This window comes from Anomaloglossus baeobatrachus, chromosome 4, assembly GCF_048569485.1.
Source record: "Anomaloglossus baeobatrachus isolate aAnoBae1 chromosome 4, aAnoBae1.hap1, whole genome shotgun sequence".
NCBI classification, from domain to species: Eukaryota; Metazoa; Chordata; class Amphibia; order Anura; family Aromobatidae; genus Anomaloglossus; species Anomaloglossus baeobatrachus.
In genome coordinates, this window is record NC_134356.1 from 705,641,554 (window position 1) to 705,664,612 (window position 23,059).

General features: G+C 51.6%; 1 protein-coding gene across 1 annotated transcript in view; it reads right to left on the minus strand.

Moving 5' to 3' along the window:
* Positions 1-648: 648 nt before the first annotated feature.
* LOC142303071 (putative C-type lectin domain family 20 member A) overlaps positions 649-23,059 on the minus strand; it is a 40,275-nt gene continuing 17,864 nt past the window's right edge. Inside the window, exons 3-5 of the mRNA XM_075344167.1 lie at positions 15,564-15,592; positions 15,164-15,520; positions 649-733 (exon numbers count right to left, since the gene is read on the minus strand). Coding sequence (XP_075200282.1) covers positions 729-733; positions 15,164-15,520; positions 15,564-15,592 — 391 coding nt within the window. The 3' untranslated portion in view covers positions 649-728. The remainder of the gene's footprint in view (positions 734-15,163; positions 15,521-15,563; positions 15,593-23,059) is intronic.

The following is a 23,059-nucleotide window of genomic DNA, read 5'->3' on the forward strand; positions in this document are numbered from 1 at the left end:
GTTGTTAGCTCAGTTAGAGGAAAAATAAAATAAAAAAAAGTACTAACATTTGGAAAAGTAACAAATACAAAAAATAGCAGCTATATCAGAGTTGTCTACTAGCTGCCAATTTCCTTCTCCTGGGAAGTGTGCATGTGTATGGTAGTCAGGAGAGAACAAATTGGCCGAGCAAGCATATAGCGGACCACTACATAAAGTGCACTGGCCCCTTTAGCCCAGTTGGGGGTGTGACTGCTTAAAGTGCCAAGGGCAGCTTGGACTCCAAATACAGCCATAGAATGCGGAGAATGGAGTACAGCTCGCTGGAGGGACATAGAGGGTGCGGTGCTCGGATTACCTGGTCCGGCTCCAAGGTGAGTCGCATATAGAAGAATCCAGCAGTAATAAAAGAAGAAGGTTTATTGTACAAATTATTTATTACTGCTGGCGCTGGATTCTTCTACTTGCACTCCAAATACAGCCCTGAATACACTCAGCGAATAACTACAGTTGTTGCTGCAGAGGGTAAAAAGGTAAACGTCGCATAAGCTGGAGCTAAGCCGCAAGGGGCGTCCTCCAATACACACAGCACCCACACTATATGAAGGTTTCACCTCAAACTTTAATTTTTAGTGTCAGGGTTTATGATCTCTGAGGGGTGCAGACATGGCTCCAGCGCAGAAGTCTTCATGAAGAATCCAGACTGAGTCCTGGTAACAACAGCAAACCAGGAGGATGTGGACCAGTCATCATCCTGAAAGGAAAACAGATTTTTAGATGTTACCTCATCCACCACCCTCTTTGTCATAATCACCCATCACCACCACCGCTTCTCCTAGTCATTCTCACCCATTACCAATATGCTGATCCCAGGCATCTTCACCCAAAACACCCATGCTCCTCCTTATTATCCTCATCCACCACCACCACCACGCTTCTCCTCGTCATCCTTACTCACCACCATGCTTCTCCCAGTCATCCTAACCAACCACCTCCATTCTTCTTCCCATCATCCTCAACCACCACCACGCTCCTTATCTCCACCCACCAACACCATGGTCCCACAAGTCATCCTCTACCACCCCACTTTTCCCCCCATCATCCTCACCCACCCCCACCACATCCCTTATCATATTCACATCCCGTGACTATGCTCCTTATCATTCTAACCTAACAACAGCATGTTACTCCTCATCTTCCTCACCCACCACCACTATGCTCCTCCTCATCATCCAAATTGATCACCACCACGTTCCTCCAAATCATCCTCAGCACCACGCTTCTCCCAGTCATCCTCACACACCATCACGTGCATTCTCATCATCTTCAGCTACCATCACTATGCTCCTGCTCAGCATCTTCATCCACCACCACTATGCTTCCCCAAGTCATCTTCATCCACTACCACCAACCTTCTCATCCACAACCACCACGCTCATCCCAGTCATCCTCTCCCACCACCACTATGATCTCTGGTACCTTCACCCACCACCACGCTCCTCATCATTATCCTAACACACCATACTACTCTACATCCTAAACCACCATCACCCTGCTCTTCCAGGTCAACAAAACCTACCACCACCACTATTGCTCCTTCTTATCAAATTCACCCACCATGCGCCTCATCCTCACCCACCACACTCTGCCTCATCATCTTCATTCACTACCACTATGCTCTTGTGGCGCCCCAGGACCTGGTCGCCACAACAGCATTGCCCTTCCAAAGGGTTAATGCTGAGCCTGGAGGTAATTGGGAGATCTATTGGCCAGTAAGTTAACACCCAACACAGTTCTCCCTCCGGCCAGAAGGGGGAGCTCTGAACCTGGAACTTCAGGGAGCATTCCTTAAGTCTGGCTGAAGGGAGGAAGTAGTGGTTAGTCTGGAGACAGGAGTGAAAAAGGACAGACAGAGAGTAGTGCTGCCTTGTGGAACTGGGGCCTAGAGCTGGGATAGCTTGGCCCAGTGAAGCAAGAGGTGCAGAGAGGCATAGAGAAGACTCGGACATCGGAGTCTGTGGTTGCCAGGGCATAAAATCCATCCCTGGTGGCTGAATCCGGAGGGCAGGGGAGCTGCAAGCCCCTGGCCCAGAAGCAAACTGAGGGTACAGCTGCATCCCAAGGGCCTGGTGTGGACTCCAGCAGTGAAGCACCAGAGAGGGCCTGCGCAGTCTACCCCACAGAAGAAGGGATGAACCACCGGTCCCAGCAGCAAGAGGGCAATTGCTAACCCAAAGTGCAGTGTCCTAAACAGCAAAGGAAGATTAAGGAGTAGGCCTCATACTCAACTGGCCAAAGATCACCCCAGGCACTTCCAGGCCGGCCGGACCATCTTTACCACCTGTGACGGTCTCCCTGGACTAAACGACTGCCGAGTAAAAGAGGAGAAGGTAAAGAGACTACTGTTTGTGCCTGTTTCTTTCATTGCTTGTCGGCCCTGCACCGTGCTAGTCACACAACACCATAGACTTCCACAAGCACCAACTGTGTCCCGGGGCACCGCTCCACCTGTGGGGAGCAGTACCATCATTGCTGCCACTTCATCACCCCGGAGGCCTTACACAGCAGCGGCGGCTTATTAGCCGCATACCACAGGTGGCGTCACGAACACAAACTTAAAGTCATCAGCCACATATTCTACTGACACCCACCAGGGCCACGGAGCCGGGCCCAGCCACCACTGACCACCACCGGACTAGTCCGGCCCGGCACCGGGTGTCCCATAGCCCTGGGGTGGGCGAGTCAACTTTTGGCGTCACGAACAGGATTTCGTGCCCGGTCCTACCGGGTACTGTGCGCCTGCAGGAATTGTGCTTAAAAGACTGTGTACTGGTTGTAAATTGCCGCCGCCATTAGCCGCGCCGAGCGCAGGAAGAAGGGGGGCGTGCCTGACAAAGAGCGCGAAGGGAGCGCGCCATCAGAGCAGAGCGCTGTTAACCCCGCGCGACCCAGAAGAAAATTTGAAAAGTGAACGGAGCCTGGTAAGGTTCACTAAGGGGGAGGAAGATGTCCGACTCAGAGGGAGAGCAGGTGGCTGCCATCGCCCAAGGCGCCGCAGCACCGGCCGAAGCAGACCCAGTCGCCGTCGCCCCAGCCCCCACTGTAGCGCCGGTAATGCCGATCACCATGCCGTACATACCGGGAGCAGAATGGCTGCCGCAGTACTCCGGGGAGTCCCATACCTTGAGCGACTTCAGAGAAAGCCTGCACAGCTTATTCCGGGTGTATCCGCTGACTGAGAGCCAGAAGGTGGGCATAGTAATGGGACAGCTAGCCGGCGCAGCCCAGCGTGAAGCGAAGTCCTGGCCTGATACAGATAAAGGGACAGCAGCCCAGATACTGGCCAAGCTAAAGAGTACTTTTGACACCCGCACCGCAGCAGAGATAAAGATGAGATTCTTTGGGTGCAAGCAGCGGGCCACAGACAGCATAAGGGACTATGCCTTAAACCTGCAAGAGGCCCTGAAAGCAGTTAAACAGGTGGACCCAGAGGGTGTGCGTGAAGGAGACAAACTCCTAACCGAGCAGTTCATAGAGGGGCTCCTGTCAGATGCCCACAGGACCCAGCTGCGTATCCTGGTCCTGCAGAACCCTGCTCTGGACTTTGCAAAGTTTAAGGACCAGGCCATCAGGGTACTGAGAGAATCTACACCGAATGACCCAGTACCCCTCCGGCCTCTTGCTATCACGTACCCCGGGGTGGTGCCTGCAACACGAGCCACTGCAGGGGCTGAGGCGCAGTCCCTGGATAAGGATCCCACTGCAGAGCTCAGACAGCAGTTCCAGGAGCTGGCCAAGACTGTGGCTGCCCTTGCCAAGACCGTGCAGTCTCTACAAATGACCCCCTCGCCTGCAAAAATCGAGTTGGCCTCCAGCCCAGATGACGTCCCATGGATGCGACAGAGGAGGATTCCGCCGACCCGAGGCAGAGACACAGACCGGTATGATTCAACAGGACAACCGATCTGCCGCCGCTGCAGCCAGGCGGGCCACATTGCACGACGCTGTCCTTTAACCCCTTTAGGACGAAGCCAGTTTTGTACTTAATGCCCAGGCCATTTTTTGCAATTCTGACCAGTGTCACTTTATGAGGTCATAACTCTGGAACGCTTCAACGGATCCCAATGATTCTGACATTGTTTTTTCGTGACATATTGTACTTCATGATAGTTATAAATTTAGAACGATATTTTTTGCTTTTATTTGTGAAAAAATCGGAAATTTGATGAAAATTTTGAAAATTTTGCAATTTTCAAACTTTTAATTTTTATGCCCTTAACCCAGAGAGTTATGTCACACAAAACAGTTAATAAATAACATTTCCCACATGTCTACTTTACATTAGCGCAATTTCTGAAACAAAATGTTTTGGGGTTAGGAAGTTAGAAGGGGTCAAAGTTCATCTGCAATTTCCCATTTTTTCAACAAAATTCACAAAACCATTTTTTTAGGGACCACATCACATTTGAAGTGACTTTGAGAGGCCTAAGTGACAGAAAATACCTAAAAGTGACACCATTCTCAAAACAGCACCCCTCAAAGTACTCAAAACCACATCCAAGAAGTTTATTAACCCTTCAGGTGCTTCACAGGAACTAAAGCAAAGTGGAATGAAAAAAAGCAAAAAATAAAATTTTACCTAAAATGTTGCTCTACCCCAAATTTATTCACTTTTAGAAGAAATAACACAACAAAATGAACCCCAAAACTTGTTACCCACTTTCTTATGAACGCGCCAATACCCCACATGTGGTCAGAAACCTTTGTTTGGACAAATGGGAGGGCTCGGAACAGAAGGAGCAATATTTGAATTTTGGAAAGCAAATTTGGCTGAAATAGATTGCGGGCACCATGTTGCAATTACATGTCCGCTAAGGTACCTAAACAGCAGAAACCCCTTACAAGTGACACCATTTTGGAAACTAGACCCCTTAAGGCTTCTATCTAGGGGTATAGTGAGCATTTTGGATCCACAGGTACTTCACAGATTTTGATAACGTTACGTTGTCACATTGAAAATTTTCATTTTTTTCTCAAAAATGTTGCTTTAGCATCAATTTTTTCACTTTTTCAAGAGGTAATTCCAAAAATTTGACCCCAATGTTTGTTACCCACTTTTTTATGAGCGCGGTGATACCTCACTTGTGGTCTGAAACCTTTGTTTGGAGAAATGGGAGGGCTTGGAACGGAAGGAGCAATATTTGAATTTTGGAAAGGAAATTTGGCTGAAAAAGATTGCGGGCACCATGTCGCATTTGGAGGACCCCTAAGGTATGTAAACAGCAAAAAAACACCACAAGTGACCCCATATTGGAAACTAGGCCCCTCAAGGAATTTATCTTGATGTTTGGTGAGTACCCTGAACCCTCAGGTGCTTTACAGAAGTTTATAACGTTGAGCCATGAAAATAAAAAAATAAAATTTTACCACAAAATTGTTACTTCAACCAGGTAGCTTTTTTTTTCACAAGGGTAACAGGAAAAAAATCACCATGAAATTTATTGCGCAATTTCTCCTGAGTTTGTTGATATCTTGTATGTGGTGGAAATCAACTGTTTGGGCACACTACAGGGCTCAGAAGAGAAGGAGTGTAATTTGACTGCAAAATTGGCTGGAATCAATAGCGGACGCCATGTTGCATTAGGAGAACCCCTGAGGTGCCTAAGCAGTGGAGGTCCCCCACAAGTGACCCCATTCTGGAAATAAGACCCCTCAAGGCTTTAATCTAGGTGTATATTGAGCATTTTGAATCCACGAATACTTCACAGAATTTGATAAGCTTAGGTTGCCATATTGAAATTTTCATTTTTTTCACAAAAATGTTGATTTAGCGACACATTTTTCACTTTTTCAAGAGGCAACAACAAAACGTGTACCCCACAGGTTGTTATCTAATTTCTTGTGAGCGCAGGGATACCCCACATGTGGCCAAAAACCTTTGTTTGGATAAATGGGAGGGCTTGGAATGGAAGGAGCACCATTTGAATTTTGGAAAAGTTGAAGTAAATTGCGCGCACCATGTCACATTAGCAGGGCCCCTTGGGCACCTATACATCAGAAACCCCCCACAAGTGACCTCATTTTGGAAACTGGACCCCTCAAGGATTTTATTCAGGAGTATAGTAAACATTTTGAATCCACAGGTACTTCACAAAACTGTTGCTGTAGCAAAAAATTTCTCACTGTTAAGGGGGCTTTACACGCTGCGACATCGCTAATGCGGAGTCGTTAGGGTCACGGAATTGGTGACGCACATCCGGCCGCATTAGCGATGTTGCTGCGTGTGACACCGATGAGCGATTTTGCATCGTTGCAAAAACGTGCAAAATCGCTCATCGGTGACATGGGGGTCCATTCTCGATTATCGTTACAGCAGCAGTAACAATGTAGTTCGTCGCTCCTGCGGCAGCACACATCGCTATGTGTGACGCCGCAGGAACGAGGAACCTCTCCTTACCTGCCTCCCGGCCGCTATGAGGAAGGAAGGAGGTGGGCGGGATGTTCCGGCCACTCATCTCCGCCCCTCCGCTTCTATTGGGCGGCCGCTCAGTGACGTCACTGTGACGCCACACGGACCGCCCCCTTAGCAAGGAGGCGGTTCGCCGGTCACAGCGATGTCGCCGGGCAGGTAAGTATGTGTGACGCATCTGCGCGATGTTGTGCGGCACGGGCAGCGATTTGCCCATGTCGCACAACAGATGGGGGCGGGTACCCACGCTAGCGATATCGGGACCGATATCGCAGTGTGTAAAGCGGCCTTTAGGCTATGTGGCCATGATCCAGCGACACGGCGTCTAGTACACAGTGTCAGCCTCCTGCAGAAATGTGAGTGTTGTCCACGGGAGAACGCAGCTGCCCATGCCCACGATTTGGGTTCAGGCTGCTGTGGACTTTAGTTCTATTCTACCTGCAGAAAGCACTCATCTCCGCAGCATAAATTGACATCCTGAGGCTCGGGAAGCTGCGCCACAGGTCGATTTATGCTGCGGAGAAAAGAAACACAGTGGGCACGGGATTTCTAAAAATCCTGCCACTGTGCTTCTAATGCACAACGCAGCGTTATGGACGCAGGGAAAACACTCTGCGTCCAAAATGTTGCAAACCCTGATTGTGGGCACACAGCGTAAAATGCTACAATGGATGAATGGATAGATGTCAAACATATAGAACGTCCCACCCCCCTGCATATTCTAAGCTGGCGCCCTTTAGTGCCTTTCATGTGACACTAAAGGATGCCTAGCCTTGTATTTAGCCCAAAAAAAAAAAAAAAGAATTAAAATAAATGACGTGGGGTCCCCCCTATTTTTGATAGCCAGCTAGGGTAAAGCAGACAGCTGTAGCCTGCAAACCACAGCTGACAGCTTCATCTTGTCTGGTGATCAATTTGGAGGGCTCCCCAAGCTGTTTTTTTTTTTTTAATTATTTATAAATAAATAATTAAAAAAAAACAAAAAAACGTGGGGTCCCCCCAAATTAGATCACCAGCCAAGGTGAAGCTGACAGCTGGGGTCTGGTATTTTCAGGATGGGAAGAGCCACGGTTATTGGACTCTTCCCAGCCTAAAAATAGCAGGCCGCAGCCGCCCCAGAAGTGGCGCATCCATTAGATGCGCCAATTCTGGCGCTTCGCCCCAGCTCATCCCGCGCCCTGGTGCGTTGGCTAACGGGGTAATGAATGGGGTTGATACCAGGTGTGTAATGTCACCTGGCATCAAGCCCAGCAATTAGTTATGTCACGGCGTCTATCAGATACCCGACATAACTAATTGACAGTAATAAAAAAAAATTGACAACAAAAAAAAATTTATTTGAAAAAACACTCCCCCAAACATTCCCTGATTGACCAATTTATTGAAAAGAAAAAAAAAAATCCACAATAATCCATTTGGATGTCCCACGTCGCCTCTGGACCTTCTAGAATATGGGGGGCACGTTCAGGGAACGTATCCCCCATTTTCTAGGAGGGCAGACCCTCCATTTGAGGAGAGTGGGTGCAAAGAATCTGCACCCACCCTCCCCGGGTCACAGCTGCAGAGTGCGAGCAGCCAGCGTCCTGAACACAGGAAGCTGTCAGCCGCGCTCTGCTCATGTGACCGGAGTCTGCTGAGAAGGAGCCGGAGGAGGGGGCCGCGGGGGATCAGAGCTGCGACAGGTATGTATGACACCGGGGGACACCGGGGAACACCAGGGGGGGGTAGGGGGGGACCCGGCAGGGCCTAGGGAGCAGGTTTCTGTCGTATGTGTTATGGCACATACGACAGAAACCATAGGAACAGTGGAAATGCGGCCGGCGCGCTGCTGTGATCGCCGGTGCGCGCGGCCATCTTGGATTTTCGGGAGGGGGTTGGGGGTCGGGGGGGGCACTTTGGGGACACCGGGGGACCGGAGGGAACCGGGAAAAAGATTTATCTCCCATCTGGCATGTTTGATCATGCCAGATGGGAGATAAATCATTTTTTACCGGCGCGGTCATTTACTATAACTTGATGATCGGTATACGGTGTATACCGGTCATCAGGTGAGCGAGGACCGGAAAAACCGGCCCGAATCATGATCTCCAGGGTCTCAGCTACCCCCGGCAGCTGAGACCCCGGAAATTTTCTGACTCTGGGGGGCGCTAGACCCTTTTTTCTGACCGCCGTTAAAAAGCGGCGGATCGGAAAAAGTACCCTTATTTACCGCCGTTAAAAGGCGTATCGGCGGTCGTAAAGGGGTTAAATGGGCCGAGCCTGGGGCCAGGAGCCAACCCCCAGGTGTAAGGAAGCCCGGCTCAAACCCCAGCCGCAGCAAGTATGTGGGAGGACGACCGGTCCTTCCCATTGTGCTGGATGGGATCCCTTTGAATGCCCTCCTGGATACGGGGTCACAGGTAACAACCATCCCTTATAAACTGTACAAAAGATATTGGGCTGATTCAGACATTGACCATGGCCCAGATGATGATTTAACAATTGTGGCCAGTAATGGTCAGCCCTTACCTCAAATTGGGTACAAAGAAGTAACCATTAAAGTGGGGCGGGTGGAATTGCCATGTCAGGGGATGATAATTGTAGATATTGATCGCAAAGAATCTGAACCACTGCTAACCATTGGTACAAATGTGATAGAAAATTGTATTGCCGAAGTGATAATTTTGTTGCAACAGGCGTCTGAAACTGCCAGCTCCGGGCAGCAGCGTGCCCTACAGAGGGAGATCAGAGCCCTGATGAGGAGGCAGCAGGTAGAGCTGGCCGGAGGAGAAATTGGCAGTGTGAGGGTAAGTGACCCCCTCCCCATTGCAATACCCCCAAGAAGTGAAATGTTGATATGGTGTCGGGCAGCAATAGGCCTCAAGGGTCAGGATTACCATGCCTTGGTAGAACCGGTGTATTCAGACAGTAGGCCTGGAGTCCTGGTAGCCAGAGGGGTAGCGGACGTCCGCAAGGGGAGAGTGCCCGTCCGTGTCTTGAATTGTGGGGAGGAGGAGGCCAAATTGCCCCGGTACGCCACTGTAGCAAAACTGTACACTGTCAGCAACAATACCATCAAAGCAGTGGGACCCTTGATCCCGTCCGACCAGGCGGAAGACAATGGCTCCAAGGGGCAGCTGGAAGACTGGTGCCAAAAATTACATGTGGGCACCGACTCCACCCCCTCACACCAAAAGCATGGGGTTTACCGGGTGGTACAGGAGTACGAGCGGGTCTTCAGCAAACACCCCCTAGATTTTGGGCAGGTGAAAGGGGTTAAACATCAAATCCCCACGGGTGATCATCATCCCATTAAAGAGAGATACCGCCCTGTACCCCCCGCACAGTATCAGTGTGCCAAGGAAATGTTACGAGAAATGAAGGAGGCTGGGGTTATCAGAGATAGTTGTAGCCCCTGGGCAGCTCCACTAGTGCTCGTAAAGAAAAAAGATGGTACAATGAGAATGTGTGTAGATTACAGGCAAATTAACCGCATTACACATAAAGATGCTTATCCACTGCCCAGAATAGAGGAGTCACTAACAGCCTTAAAGTCAGCTAACTATTTCTCCACCTTGGATCTCACCAGTGGGTATTGGCAGGTTCCCGTGGCAGAGGCGGACAAGGAGAAGACTGCATTCACGACACCAATGGGCCTCTGCGAGTTCAATTGTATGCCATTCGGGCTCTGCAACGCCCCAGGGACATTCCAAAGGTTGATGGAGTGCTGCTTGGGCCACCACAACTTTGAAACCGTGCTGTTGTACCTGGATGACGTCATAGTCTACTCCAAGACTTATGAGGACCACCTGAAGCACTTAGCAGAAGTGTTTGAGTCCTTGTCGAAATATGGCCTGAAGATCAAGCCGTCTAAATGTCACCTCTTGAAGCCAAAGGTACAGTACCTGGGTCATGTGGTCAGCGCGGAAGGTGTGGCACCTGATCCGGAGAAAGTCACTGTAATCAAGGACTGGCCAAGACCCACCACAGTGAAGGAGGTGCGGCAGTTCCTTGGACTGGTGGGCTACTACCGAAGGTTCATTGATGGTTTCACCAAGATGGCAGCGCCCCTTCAAGATCTCCTGGTGGGCCAGCCAAAGCAGGCTAAGAAGCAGAGCCCTCCATTTGAATGGAGCAGCCAACTAGAGACATCCTTTGTCCGGCTGAAAGGGGCTCTCACGGGAGAAGAAATTCTGGCCTACCCTGACTACAGCCAACCGTTTATACTGTATACAGACGCCAGCAACGTGGGACTGGGAGCAGTTCTGTCCCAGGTACAGGGAGGCAGAGAGAGGGTGATAGCGTACGCCAGTAGGAAGCTTCGGCCCACAGAAAGGAATCCAGAAAACTACAGTTCCTTCAAGCTGGAGTTCCTCGCTATTGTTTGGGCAGTGACTGAACGCTTCAAGCACTATCTGGCATCGGCCAAGTTCACCATCTTCACGGACAACAATCCGTTGACACACCTGGCAACAGCCAAGTTAGGTGCGTTGGAACAGCGATGGATGGCCCGGCTGTCTAACTTTGACTTTACCATCAAGTATCGGGCTGGCAAGAAGAATAACAATGCTGATGCGCTATCCAGAATGCCTCACTTACCCGAGTCTGGAGAAGACCTGGATGAACTCGAAGAGATAGAGTTACCGGCTTTCCATCACCAAGGTGTTTCTTAGTGTGAGCATGCTGTGGGAGTGAAGCGCTCAAGCCAGCACGAGGTCTCGGTCAACCCATTACTCCACCATAATTGGGAAGAGACACAGAACGGTGACCCGGCCGTGCGATTGGTCAAAGAGAAGCTAGCGCAAGCTGAGACCCATCTTGGCCCAGACGCTCCAGAGGAAGCCCAGCAGCTGTGGAAGGAGAGGGGACGACTGTTCACCTACCAAGGCAAGCTCTGCAAGAGGTATGTTAACTGGCGCACGAATGAACTCGTCTGGCAGATAGTGGTCCCACAGAGGGATGCTCCAATGGTCCTAGCAGCTTATCATGATAACGCAGGACACTTCGGGTGGAAGAAGTTGGAGACCCTACTCCGTGATCGGTTCTACTGGGTGCACATGAGGAAGATGATCGAGAAGTGGTGCCGAGACTGTGGTCCATGTAACCTGAGGCGGAAAGATGATGCCAGTCAAAGGTCTCCCCTACAGCCAATTGTCACGAAGCAGCCCCTGGAGTTGGTGGCCCTGGACCATGTGAAGTTAACACCAAGCCGGTCAGGCTATGTGTACGCCCTCACCATTGTGGACCATTACTCCCGTTTCCTGGTAGTAGTGCCCGTGAAGGACCAGACAGCCAGAACAGCAGCGAGAGCATTTCAGGCCTACTTTTGTCGACCTCACGGTTACCCCGAAAGGGTACTGACTGATCAGGGTCCTGCATTCGAGGCAGAAGTGTTCCAAGAGTTCTGTAACCTGTACGGTTGTAAGAAGATCAGAACCACACCGTACCACCCCCAAACCAATGGATTGTGCGAGAAGATGAACCATGTGGTTATTGACATGCTCAAGACTCTACCTTTGGAAGAAAGAAACCAATGGCCAGAAAAGTTACCAGATCTGGTAGACTTGTACAACCATATCCCGGTAAATTCGACCAACTGCAGCCCTGCTTACCTGATGCGAGCCAGACCTGGCAAGTTACCTGTAGACTTTGAGATGGGGACTGTGTCACCTGAGGCGGTTCAGGAAATGGAAGATTGGGATACAGAGCGGCAGCAGCGGTACCGCAAGGTCCAAGAATGCGTAGAGAGGGCCCTGTCTCAAGCAAGAACGAGACAAGAGCAGCATTACAATCAAACAGCCCCAGCAACTCCCTTAGCACCTGGAGAACAAGTCCTCAAGAAGAAGCGGAGAATGCACAAATTGGATGATCAGTGGGAAAACGAGCCCTACACCATTATCCCCTCCAACTTTGACAACAGTAAGGTATGCCTCATAAGCAAGGATGAAGGCAAGACCTATCAAGCAGTCTCCCGAGACCGCCTGAAAGCGTGCCCTGAACGGTGCAGAATCCAAGGAGAAATGGAAGAAGTACAAGGAAGTCCCCAAAGTCAAGAGAAAGAAGGGGAGATGATCCAAACAATCCTTGGAAAATTCCCCAAAACTTGGACCCGAATAAACAATGCCATAGTGGTACCAGTTTTGACGTTCCCGCAGTTGGTCGAGCCAGAAACAGAAGAGGTTCCGGATCCACCTAAAGAACCGTCCGCTCCAACACGAGATGACACGCCAGCAGTGGAACAGGAGGATCAACCCCCTGTCAGTGGTGAACCTGTCATACCCTTGGCGACTCTTAGACCACATAGGCAATCATCACGCTTACCTATCGGGGTTAGGCCTACCTGTAGTGCTGAGGTAGAAGACACACCAAGTAGTCAGGGGCAAACACCAGAGCTACGCAGGTCTCAACGCAGCACTCGGGGACAACCCCCTCCAAGGTATAGAGAGTCAACTGTATAAGGGAAAAAGAAGGAGTACTTATTAGAATGTAAATAGTTATGCGAACTGTCTGTAATGTTGTGTACAAAATGTTTTTCTTTTTCTTTGATTGCGAAAATGGACAATTGGGCCACTGGACTATGGGTGGCCAACACCTAAATTGTTCATAGTTAGCACCAGTGTGCTCAACACCCCTGAAGAAAAACCCGTCCGGCGTGCATAGAGTGGGGTCATCAATGCTCTGACGCACGCCCAGAGCCTACGTTGGGGGTTTGATCGCGGCGGGTCCCCCATGGAGCAGTGTAATGGACACCCGGCAGGGAGCCACACTGGACTCTTATAGTAATGTTTAAGTTTGTAACGTTCAAGTAATGCGCCTCCCATAATGGGATGAAATGTTCTAACATGTTATGTTTGTTTCTACAGTCCGGGAGTACTGAATTTAACTAAGGGGGAGTGTGGCGCCCCAGGACCTGGTCGCCACAACAGCATTGCCCTTCCAAAGGGTTAATGCTGAGCCTGGAGGTAATTGGGAGATCTATTGGCCAGTAAGTTAACACCCAACAGAGTTCTCCCTCCGGCCAGCAGGGGGAGCTCTGAACCTGGAACTTCAGGGAGCATTCCTTAAGTCTGGCTGAAGGGAGGAAGTAGTGGTTAGTCTGGAGACAGGAGTGAAAAAGGACAGACAGAGAGTAGTGCTGCCTTGTGGAACTGGGGCCTAGAGCTGGAATAGCTTGGCCCAGTGAAGCAAGAGGTGCAGAGAGGCATAGAGAAGATTCGGACATCGGAGTCTGTGGTTGCCAGGGCATAAAATCCATCCCTGGTGGCTGAATCCGGAGGGCAGGGGAGCTGCAAGCCCCTGGCCCAGAAGCAAACTGAGGGTACAGCTGCATCCCAAGGGCCTGGTGTGGACTCCAGCAGTGAAGCACCAGAGAGGGCCTGCGCAGTCTACCCCACAGAAGAAGGGACGAACCACCGGTCCCAGCAGCAAGAGGGCAATTGCTAACCCAAAGTGCAGTGTCCTAAACAGCAAAGAAAGATTAAGGAGTAGGCCTCATACTCAACTGGCCAAAGATCACCCAAGGCACTTCCAGGCCGGCCGGACCATCTTTACCACCTGTGACGGTCTCCCTGGACTAAACGACTGCCGAGTAAAAGAGGAGAAGGTAAAGAGACTACTGTTTGTGCCTGTTTCTTTCATTGCTTGTCGGCCCTGCACCGTGCTAGTCACACAACACCATAGACTTCCACAAGCACCAACTGTGTCCCGGGGCACCGCTCCACCTGTGGGGAGCAGTACCATCATTGCTGCCACTTCATCACCCCGGAGGCCTTACACAGCAGCGGCGGCTTATTAGCCGCATACCACAGGTGGCGTCACGAACACAAACTTAAAGTCTTCAGCCACATATTCTACTGACACCCACCAGGGCCACGGAGCCGGGCCCAGCCACCACTGACCACCACCGGACTAGTCCGGCCCGGCACCGGGTGTTCCATAGCCCTGGGGTGGGCGAGTCACTCTTCCTCATCACCCTCAACCACCATCTCATCATATTTAACACTAGAACTACTGGACTCATGACACCTATATAGAAATACATAGTGCAAAGTAGTCAAAATGACTACCTCAGTAGTTCTAGTGTTAACCACTGTGCTTCTTATCAACATCCTCACCCACCAACACGCTCCTGTTAGTCATCCTCACCCCCACTATCACGCTCCTCCTTGTCATCCTTTCCCACCAACTCAATGCTCATTCTAGTCATTCTCACCCAGCACCACTAGCCTTCACCTTTTCTGCATCCACAACTACCACACTCCTCATCGTTATCTTTATCCAACGGTACATTTCTCCTTGTCTTTCTCATCCACCACCACTATGTTCCTCCTTAGCACCTCTCCATCATTCTCACTTACCACCACCATTAGGGTCCTTCTTGTCATCCTTACCACCAGTAGTATGCTCCTCCTAGTTTTTTCATACATCAGCAACCTCCTCCGCACCCATAACTACCACAATCTTCCCTGTCATCCTCACCCACCACTGCCACACTCCTCTTCGTCATCTCACCCACTAGCACTATGCTATTCCTCGGCTTTCATCCACCACCATGCGCCTTATCATTCTCACCCACCATCACCAGTGTCATCCTCACCCACACTACAGTCTTCTTCACCTTGATAGTCCATCACCAATAACGCTTACTATCTCATGCTGATGACAATATGTACCACGTGATAATATATGAGATGGGTACATGGGAGGCACTTATTTTTTCCATGTGTATACACTAACCTCCATAGCACATGAAGGGTAGGCTCTCTCCACAGCACTCAGAGCCCCAGGTGAAGTTTTTACTGGGGTCTCCTGAGATGAGTCCGCATGGTTTTGATATTGGGTCATTGGGTTCCGATTCTCCCCAGAATACATATTTTCCCCATTTCTGACCGCCACTCCAGCACCAACTCCCCCAAAAACGATTTCTCTTCAACCCAAACCAAAATCCAGTATTGGGAATGTAGTTTGAGAGAAAGGCTGCAATACTAGTCTGTTCTTCAATGGAAGTTATGGAGGCCAGGTCCGTGTAGTGTGTCCGGCAGAAGGTCCGGGATTGTGCCCAAGTCATGGGTGTCTCCACCAAGTAGAGGATGCCTAAATGGAAAAATCACAATGACTGACCCTCACTAATCACTACTGGTCTGAGATAGTCCTCGCATAGCAATTCTGCAACAAGAGTACCAAAGGTACCATGTGATGTAAAGAAGATTAGAGCAGTGCTGAAATTATAGTAGTGTCTGTATCGCATGGATGTGGTAGTTAGGTGTAGTAGTGTGTAATACAGGCCAGTGTGTGCTATGCGCTGCCAGGGTCTCCCCCAGTGTGCTCTATGCGCAGCCGGGGTCTCCTCCAGTGTGCGCTTCGAACAGCTGGGGTCTTTTCCAGTGTGCGCTTCGTACAGCTTGGGTCTCCTCCAGTGTGCGCTTTGTACAGCTGGGGTCTCCTCTAGTGTGCGCTTTGTACAGCTGGGGTCTCCTCCAGTGTGCGCTTTGTACAGCTGGGGTCTCCTCCAGTGTGCGCTACGTATAGTTGGGGTTTCCTCCAGTGTGCGCTTCATACAGCCGGGATCTCATCCAGTGTGCGCTTTGTACAGCCGGGGTCTCCTCTAGTGTGCGCTTTTTACAGCCGGGGTCTCCTCCAGCGTGCGCTTTGTACAGCCGGGGTCTCTACCAATGTGCGCTTTGTACAGCTGTGGTCTCCTCCAGCGTGCACTTTGTACAGCTGGAATCTCCTCCAGCGTGTGCTTCGTACAGCTGGGGTCTCCTCCAGCGTGTGCTGTGTACAGCTGGGGTCTCCTCCAGTGTACGCTTCGTACAGCCGGGGTCAACATCCAGTGTGCGCTTCTCGTACAGCTGGGGTCTCCTCCAGTGTGCGCGTCATACAGCTGGGGTCTCCTCCAGTGTGCGCTTCGTACAGCTGGGGTCTCCCCCAGTGTGCGCTTCGTACAGCTGGGGTCTATTCCAGAGTGCGCTTCGTACAGCTTGGGTCTCCTCCAGTGTGCGCTTTGTACAGCTGGGGTCTCCTCCAGTGTGCGCATCATACAGCTGGGGTCTCCTCCAGTGTGCGCATCATACAGCTGGGGTCTCCTCCAGTATGCGCTTCGTACAGCTGGGGTCTCCCCCAGTGTGCGCTTCGTACAACTGGGTTCTCTTCCAGCATGCGCTTCGTACAGCCGGGGTCTCCCCCAGTATGTGCTTCGTACCGATGGGGTCTCCTCCAGTATGCGCTTTGTGCCACACACACACTGCCGATCCATGGAGGGGGTGATTTCTTAATATTAAAATTGCACACAAATGGCTTGTATAGAGCGCCGTTCACACATGTGGGTGCACAGTGTCCAGCTTACAGCCTATTCATGATGCCCTTACTATTAGACTAGGCGGGCTGCCCAGCACTATATAAGTGCACCACAAAGGATCGGTGGTGGTGGAGGCACCATCAGTGTGTCACCTCCTCCATGGATCGGCAATGTGTGAGCGGCAGCTCCATCAGTGTGTCACCTCTTCCATGGATCGGCAGTGTGTGAGCGGCAGTTCCATCAGTGTGTCACCTCCTCCATGGATCGGCAGTGTGTGAGCTGCAGCTCCATCAGTGTGTCACCTCCTCCATGGATCGCCAGTTTGTGAGCAGCGGCTCCATCAGTGTGTCACTGTCGCGGGTGGCGGGGCGCTGCACTCGCTAAAGCTCGGGTCCGGCGCTGCTGCTGCTGCTGCTCGGTGGCTCGAGCGGTGGGCCGGATCCGGGGACTCGAGCGGCGCTCCTCGCCCGTGAGTGAAAGGGGTAGTTTGGGTTTGGGGATTTAGTCCGTGACGCCACCCACGGGTTGTGGTGAGGTTGGGGCACCACCGCTGCTGGTGACGGGGATCCCGGGAGCGATGGTAGGGAGCAGCTGGGATGTTGTTTTCCCCCTCCGTGGGTAGGGGTTGGTGGTCCCGGGGCCCGGTGTTGTGACGGGGAGGCAGGGTTGGTGAGGTGCAGGGTCGCAGGGACAGCTCAGCGCGGTGCCGGATGGCATTGGTGTACTCACTCAGCAACAGATGCACGCAAAGTCTCTGGTAAACCAAACAGCTGGATGGACGGGTCCCGCAGCCGGCTGCTGTGGCTTCTCCCGGACAGTTGGCGGTGGCTGCCTTTCCCTGCACCTTTGTGTATGTTAGCTCCGATGGCTTCCCACCGGTAACCCGCTCCCCAGCGTATATGTGCCGGAGGAGCCCCTTTTGCCCGCAGGCTCTGGCCCTTGGAACTCTAACTGTGGCGGTAGCTGTATTTCCTGCTATTGGTCGGACGGTTGCCTTCAATCGGGTCTTGGCTGTTAGGAAACCCCTGGGGTTCCGGTCACTAACGGATTTGACCTTTGACGGCGGCTCCAAGCCTGGTCGGGGTCCGCAGGCCCTGCTTGTGTGTGCTGGCTTCACTTCGCTCCCCGGTTCGGTACCGGCGGGCCACCGCCCGACCCCGGTGTGACGACATGGACTCTCATGGGTTAAAGTTTCTTAAAATTCAGCCAGACAGGATGATAGATTGTTTATACACGGGGGATAAGCCCCTCATTGTTTCTACAAGACTTGTTGACTCATGTAATTGTGTTGGCCACTGAAAGCCAGATGTATTGTATCTCCAGACTCTTCCAGTAATCATTGTATTGTAGTTGTGTATTGCTAATGTGATTAACTTAGTAGCCATTGTCTAGTCGGTGACTCCCAGACTACATGTATACCCTCAGTCTTTCTGTAGACATCATTTGGATGAATATTGTCTATGCAGCTTGAGATTCATCCAATGGGAGGGGCGCTCATGTCCAACCAATCGATGAGGACACAGTGTATCTAAGTGGAAGGCTGTGGCTATAAAAGGGACTTCTTTAAGCCACCAGGTTGTTGATGGATGCGGATGGATCCAGTCTAAGCTATTCGGAGCTGACTAGAGGATCAGGATATCTTATGGCTTCAATCTAGGGACTCCGGTTCCGGTTGGAGACCATATCCACAGCCTAGGGATTTCGACTCCGGCTGCCAGAATTGTATCATCAAACCAAGGACTAATTAAGGAAGAAACCCAAGTTGGGACAATTTGGTCACCTGGCTACAGTCTTTGCAGACCTCACACAGCTTCCTAAATCTGGCGCTATTCCTTTCTCGGTGGGTGCCCGCCGAAAGCGGGGTGCTGCTGGATTGGAGTAAGCGGCCCTGGAACCTCTGAGGCAAGGACATTCTAAATCCCTGGTGAGCCAGCGGAAGGGTGAGACTCTGTTGCCTGTTACATTTGTGTGTTTTGCTGGTTATGTGCCGTTAATTGTTTGGGGATCCAATAAAGTCTAATTATTGTGGTTCCCTCACCCTGTGTTGTCTGAGTAGTGTTACGCCCACGGTTGAGGAGGCCGGCGTTCAGTTGGGATGAGCCCTGAGCTACGCTGTCTTTCTAAAGGCGGCGGGTTTTAGTGGACGAGAGCACCCACTGAGCCCCGTGTCTCCACAATTGGTGGCAGCAGTGGGATACTACTCAGCCTGGTTTACCCAGGGGAGCTGCAGCGGACTGGTGTTCATGGACACCGTCCAGGGCTCAACAACCAGGGAGGCACTTAAGCATACCCAGCAGGCCATAGGGGAGGCATTCAGGTTTCGGACGCTGCCATGTCCAACCCCACCAGCTCAGCCATGGGACAAGGACAAGAGAGGAGTTACAACCGCTGCAGTAAATGGATGCTACAGGATCTGTGCCAGAGGCGAAAGATTATCTACTGGAACGCTGAGACTCGGTCAGACTTGATCCAGAAATTAGTCCGTTGGGATGCCCAGAATGATGCAGAGGACGATGAAGATCCCGCCGATATTGACCCAGAGGATTTAAACTATGTGCCACATCATGGATCTAGTGGCAATCGGGAATCAACTTTGTCCAAAATGGCCCAAGCCACAGCGTTGTTGGATGCATTGGGGCCTAGATCCTCAAGAGAAGAGAGGGCTTATGTTCTGGAATATGTTTATGGGATTCCAGCTGCAGTACTGCTAACACCAGCCGGTCGAGAAGGATGGTCCCGCTACCCAGCAGAAGCTGCGCCAAAACAAAGGACTACAAACAGGGCCTGTGACTCGCCCAATCTATGGCGCTGTTATACATGTGGGCGCCATGGACATATAGATAAAGATTGTCTCCAAAACCGAGGCTGCATGCTTGGAGCCCATCTACCAGCTCAGCCGGTCAAGAGCCAGGGACTATGAGACACTGGTTCCTCCATTACCCTGGTAAGCCCAGTTATTGTTTCCCCAGAAGACCCTGTACCAGATTCCCAATTATCCATCTCCCTGGCTGAGGACCAGCGCTCAGACATTCCTCTGGCATGTGTGCATTTGGACCTAAGGACCGACCAGGAAGAGGTCCATATGGAGTTTATGGACAGCCTCCCCACACCTGTTGTTTCGGGGACTAGCCAGGAGGAAGTTGAAGTGGGGTTCATAGATGGCCCCACCAAGCCTGTTGTTTCGGATACCACTCAAAGGGAAGTGAAAGTGGGGCTTGTGAATTACCTGCTCACACCAGTCATTTTGGAGAATGACCTAGGACAAGGACTATCCAGTCAGTTTGAAGCAGCCATCACCCACCTCCAAGCCAAGCAGGACCCTGATGTGGATCTTTCTAACATCTTTTCCAGGGATGGTTTGCATTCCCGGTCTCCATCATCCACTTCTGAGCCAAGAACCGTGAGTAAGCCTAACCACACTGTGGCTATTGACTGGGGAGGGATTGATAGTGGGAGATTTGTGCAGGCCCAACTCATGGACCCCACCTTAGTGCTTGTCCACAATGTGGCTGCTCAACTTGGGGGAGGTAATCAGCGGGAGGTGTATAGTTGCGAGCCTCTGTTGCTGACCTTACCATTAAAAAGGACAATGCCGTCAAGAGGAGAAGGATGATCGGAAGCCTATCATGTCTGGCTAATATTAAGAAGGGGGAGGAATGTGACGACATGGACTCTCATGGGTTAAAGTTTCTTAAAATTCAGCCAGACAGGATGATAGATTGTTTATAGACGGGGGATAAGCCCCTCATTGTTTCTACAAGACTCTTGTTGACTCATGTAATTGTGTTGGCCACTGAAAGCCAGACGTATTGTATCTCCAGACTCTTCCAGTAATCATTGTATTGTAGTTGTGTATTGCTAATGTGATTAACTTAGTAGCCATTGTCTAGTCGGTGACTCCCAGACTACATGTATACCCTCAGTCTTTCTGTAGACATCATTTGAATGAATATTGTCCATGCAGCTTGAGATTCATCCAATGGGAGAGGCGCTCATGTCCAACCAATTGATGAGGACGCAGTGTATCTAAGTGGAAGGCTGTGGCTATAAAAGGGACTTCTTTAAGCCACCAGGTGGTTGATGAATGCTGATGGATCCAGTCTAAGCTCTTCGGAGCTGACTAGAGGATCAGGGTATCTTATGGCTTCAATCTAGGGACTCCGGTTCCGGTTGGAGACCATATCCACAGCCTAGGGATTTCGACTCCGGCTGCCAGGATTGTATCATCAAACCAAGGACTACTTAAGGAAGAAACCCAGGTTGGGACAATTTGGTCACCTGGCTACAGTCTTTGCAGACCTCACACAGCTTCCTAAATCTGGCGCTATTCCTTTCTCGGTGGGTGCCCGCCGAAAGCGGGGTGCTGCTGGATTGGAGTAAGCGGCCCTGGAACCTCTGAGGCAAGGACATTCTAAATCCCTGGTGAGCCAGCGGAAGGGTGAGACTCTGTTGCCTGTTACATTTGTGTGTTTTGCTGGTTATGTGTTATGTGCCGTTAATTGTTTGGGGATCCAATAAAGTCTAATTATTGTGGTTCCCTCACCCTGTGTTGTCTGAGTAGTGTTATGCCCACGGTTGAGGAGGCCGGCGTTCAGTTGGGATGAACCCTGAGCCACGCTGTCTTTCTAAAGGCGGCGGGTTTTAGTGGACGAGAGCACCCACTGAGCCCCGTGTTTCCACACCCGGTCCTACAGTTCCGCGTTGATCCGCCTCTCCTGCAGACAGCCACCACCGTCTGCCAACCTTGCTGTCAGTGCCTGGGCCACACACCCAGACACCAGCAGTAGCTCCTCTCACTTTCACTGCTCAACACTATCTGACTACTGCTTCCTGCCTCCAGGACTGTGAACTCCTCAGTGGGTGGGGCCAACTGCCTGGCTCCACCCCACCTGGTGTGGACATCAGCCCCTGGAGGGAGGCAACAAGGGTTTTGTGTTCTGCTGGTGTGCCTGTCTCGGGGTGGGGGTGTATGTTGTAATACCTGTGACGACCTGGCTGGTCCAAGGCGCCACATCACCTCCTCCATGGATCGGCAGTGTGTGAGCGGCAGCTCCATCAGTGTGTCACCTCCTCCATGGATCAGCAGTGTGTGAGCAGCGGCTCCATCAGTGTGTCACCTCCTACATGGATCGGCAGTGTGTGAGCGGCAGCTCCATCAGTGTGTCACCTCCTCCATGGATCGGCAGTGTGTGAGCGGCGGCTCCATCAGTGTGTCACCTCCTCCATGGATCGGCAGTGTGTGAGCGGCAGCTCCATCAGTGTGTCACTTCCTCCATGGAGTGGCAGTGTGTGAGTGTCAGCTCCATCAGTGTGTCACCTCCTCCATGGATCGACAGTGTGTGAGCAGCGGCTCCATCAGTGTGTCACCTCCTCCATGGATCGGCAGTGTGTGAGCGGCAGCTCCATCAGTGTGTCACTTCCTCCATGGAGTGGCAGTGTGTGAGTGTCAGCTCCATCAGTGTGTCACCTCCTCCATGGATCGACAGTGTGTGAGCAGCGGCTCCATCAGTGTGTCACCTCCTACATGGATCGGCAGTGTGAGTGGCGGCTATATCAGTGTGTCACCTCCTCCATGGATCGGCAGTGTGTGAGCGGCGGCTCCATCAGTGTGTCACCTCCTCCATGGATCGGCAGTGTGTGAGCAGCGGCTCCATCAGTGTGTCACCTCCTCCATGGATTGGCAGTGTGTGAGTGGCGGCTCCATCAGTGTGTCACCTCCTCCATGGATCGGCAATGTGTGAGCAGCGGCTCCATCAGTGTGTCACCTCCTCCATGGATCGGCAGTGTGTGAGCGGCAGCTCCATCAGTGTGTCACCTCCTCCATGGAGTGGCAGTGTGTGAGTGTCAGCTCCATCAGTGTCACCTCTGCCATGAATCATCAGTGTGTGAGTGGCGGCTCCATCAGTGTCACCTCCGCCATGGATCATCAGTGTGTGAGTGGCGGCTCCATCAGTGTGTCACCTCCTCCATGGATTGGCAGTGTGTGAGCGGCGGATCAATCAGTGTGTCCATCAGTGTGTCACCTCCTCCATGGATCGGCAGTGTGTGAGTGGCAGCTCCATCAGTGTGTCACCTCCTCCATGGATCGGCAGTGTGTGAGTGGCGGCTCCATCTGTGTGTCACTTTCTCCATGGATCGGCAGTGTGTGAGTTGCGACTCCATCAGTGTCACCTCCTCCATGGATCGGCACTGTGTGAGCGGCGGATCTATTGTGTGTCATCTCCTCCATGGATCGGCAGTGTGTGAGTTGCGGCTCCATCAGTGTCACATCCTACATGGATCGGCAGTGTGTGAGCGGCGGCTATATCAGTGTGTCACCTCCTCCATGGATCGGC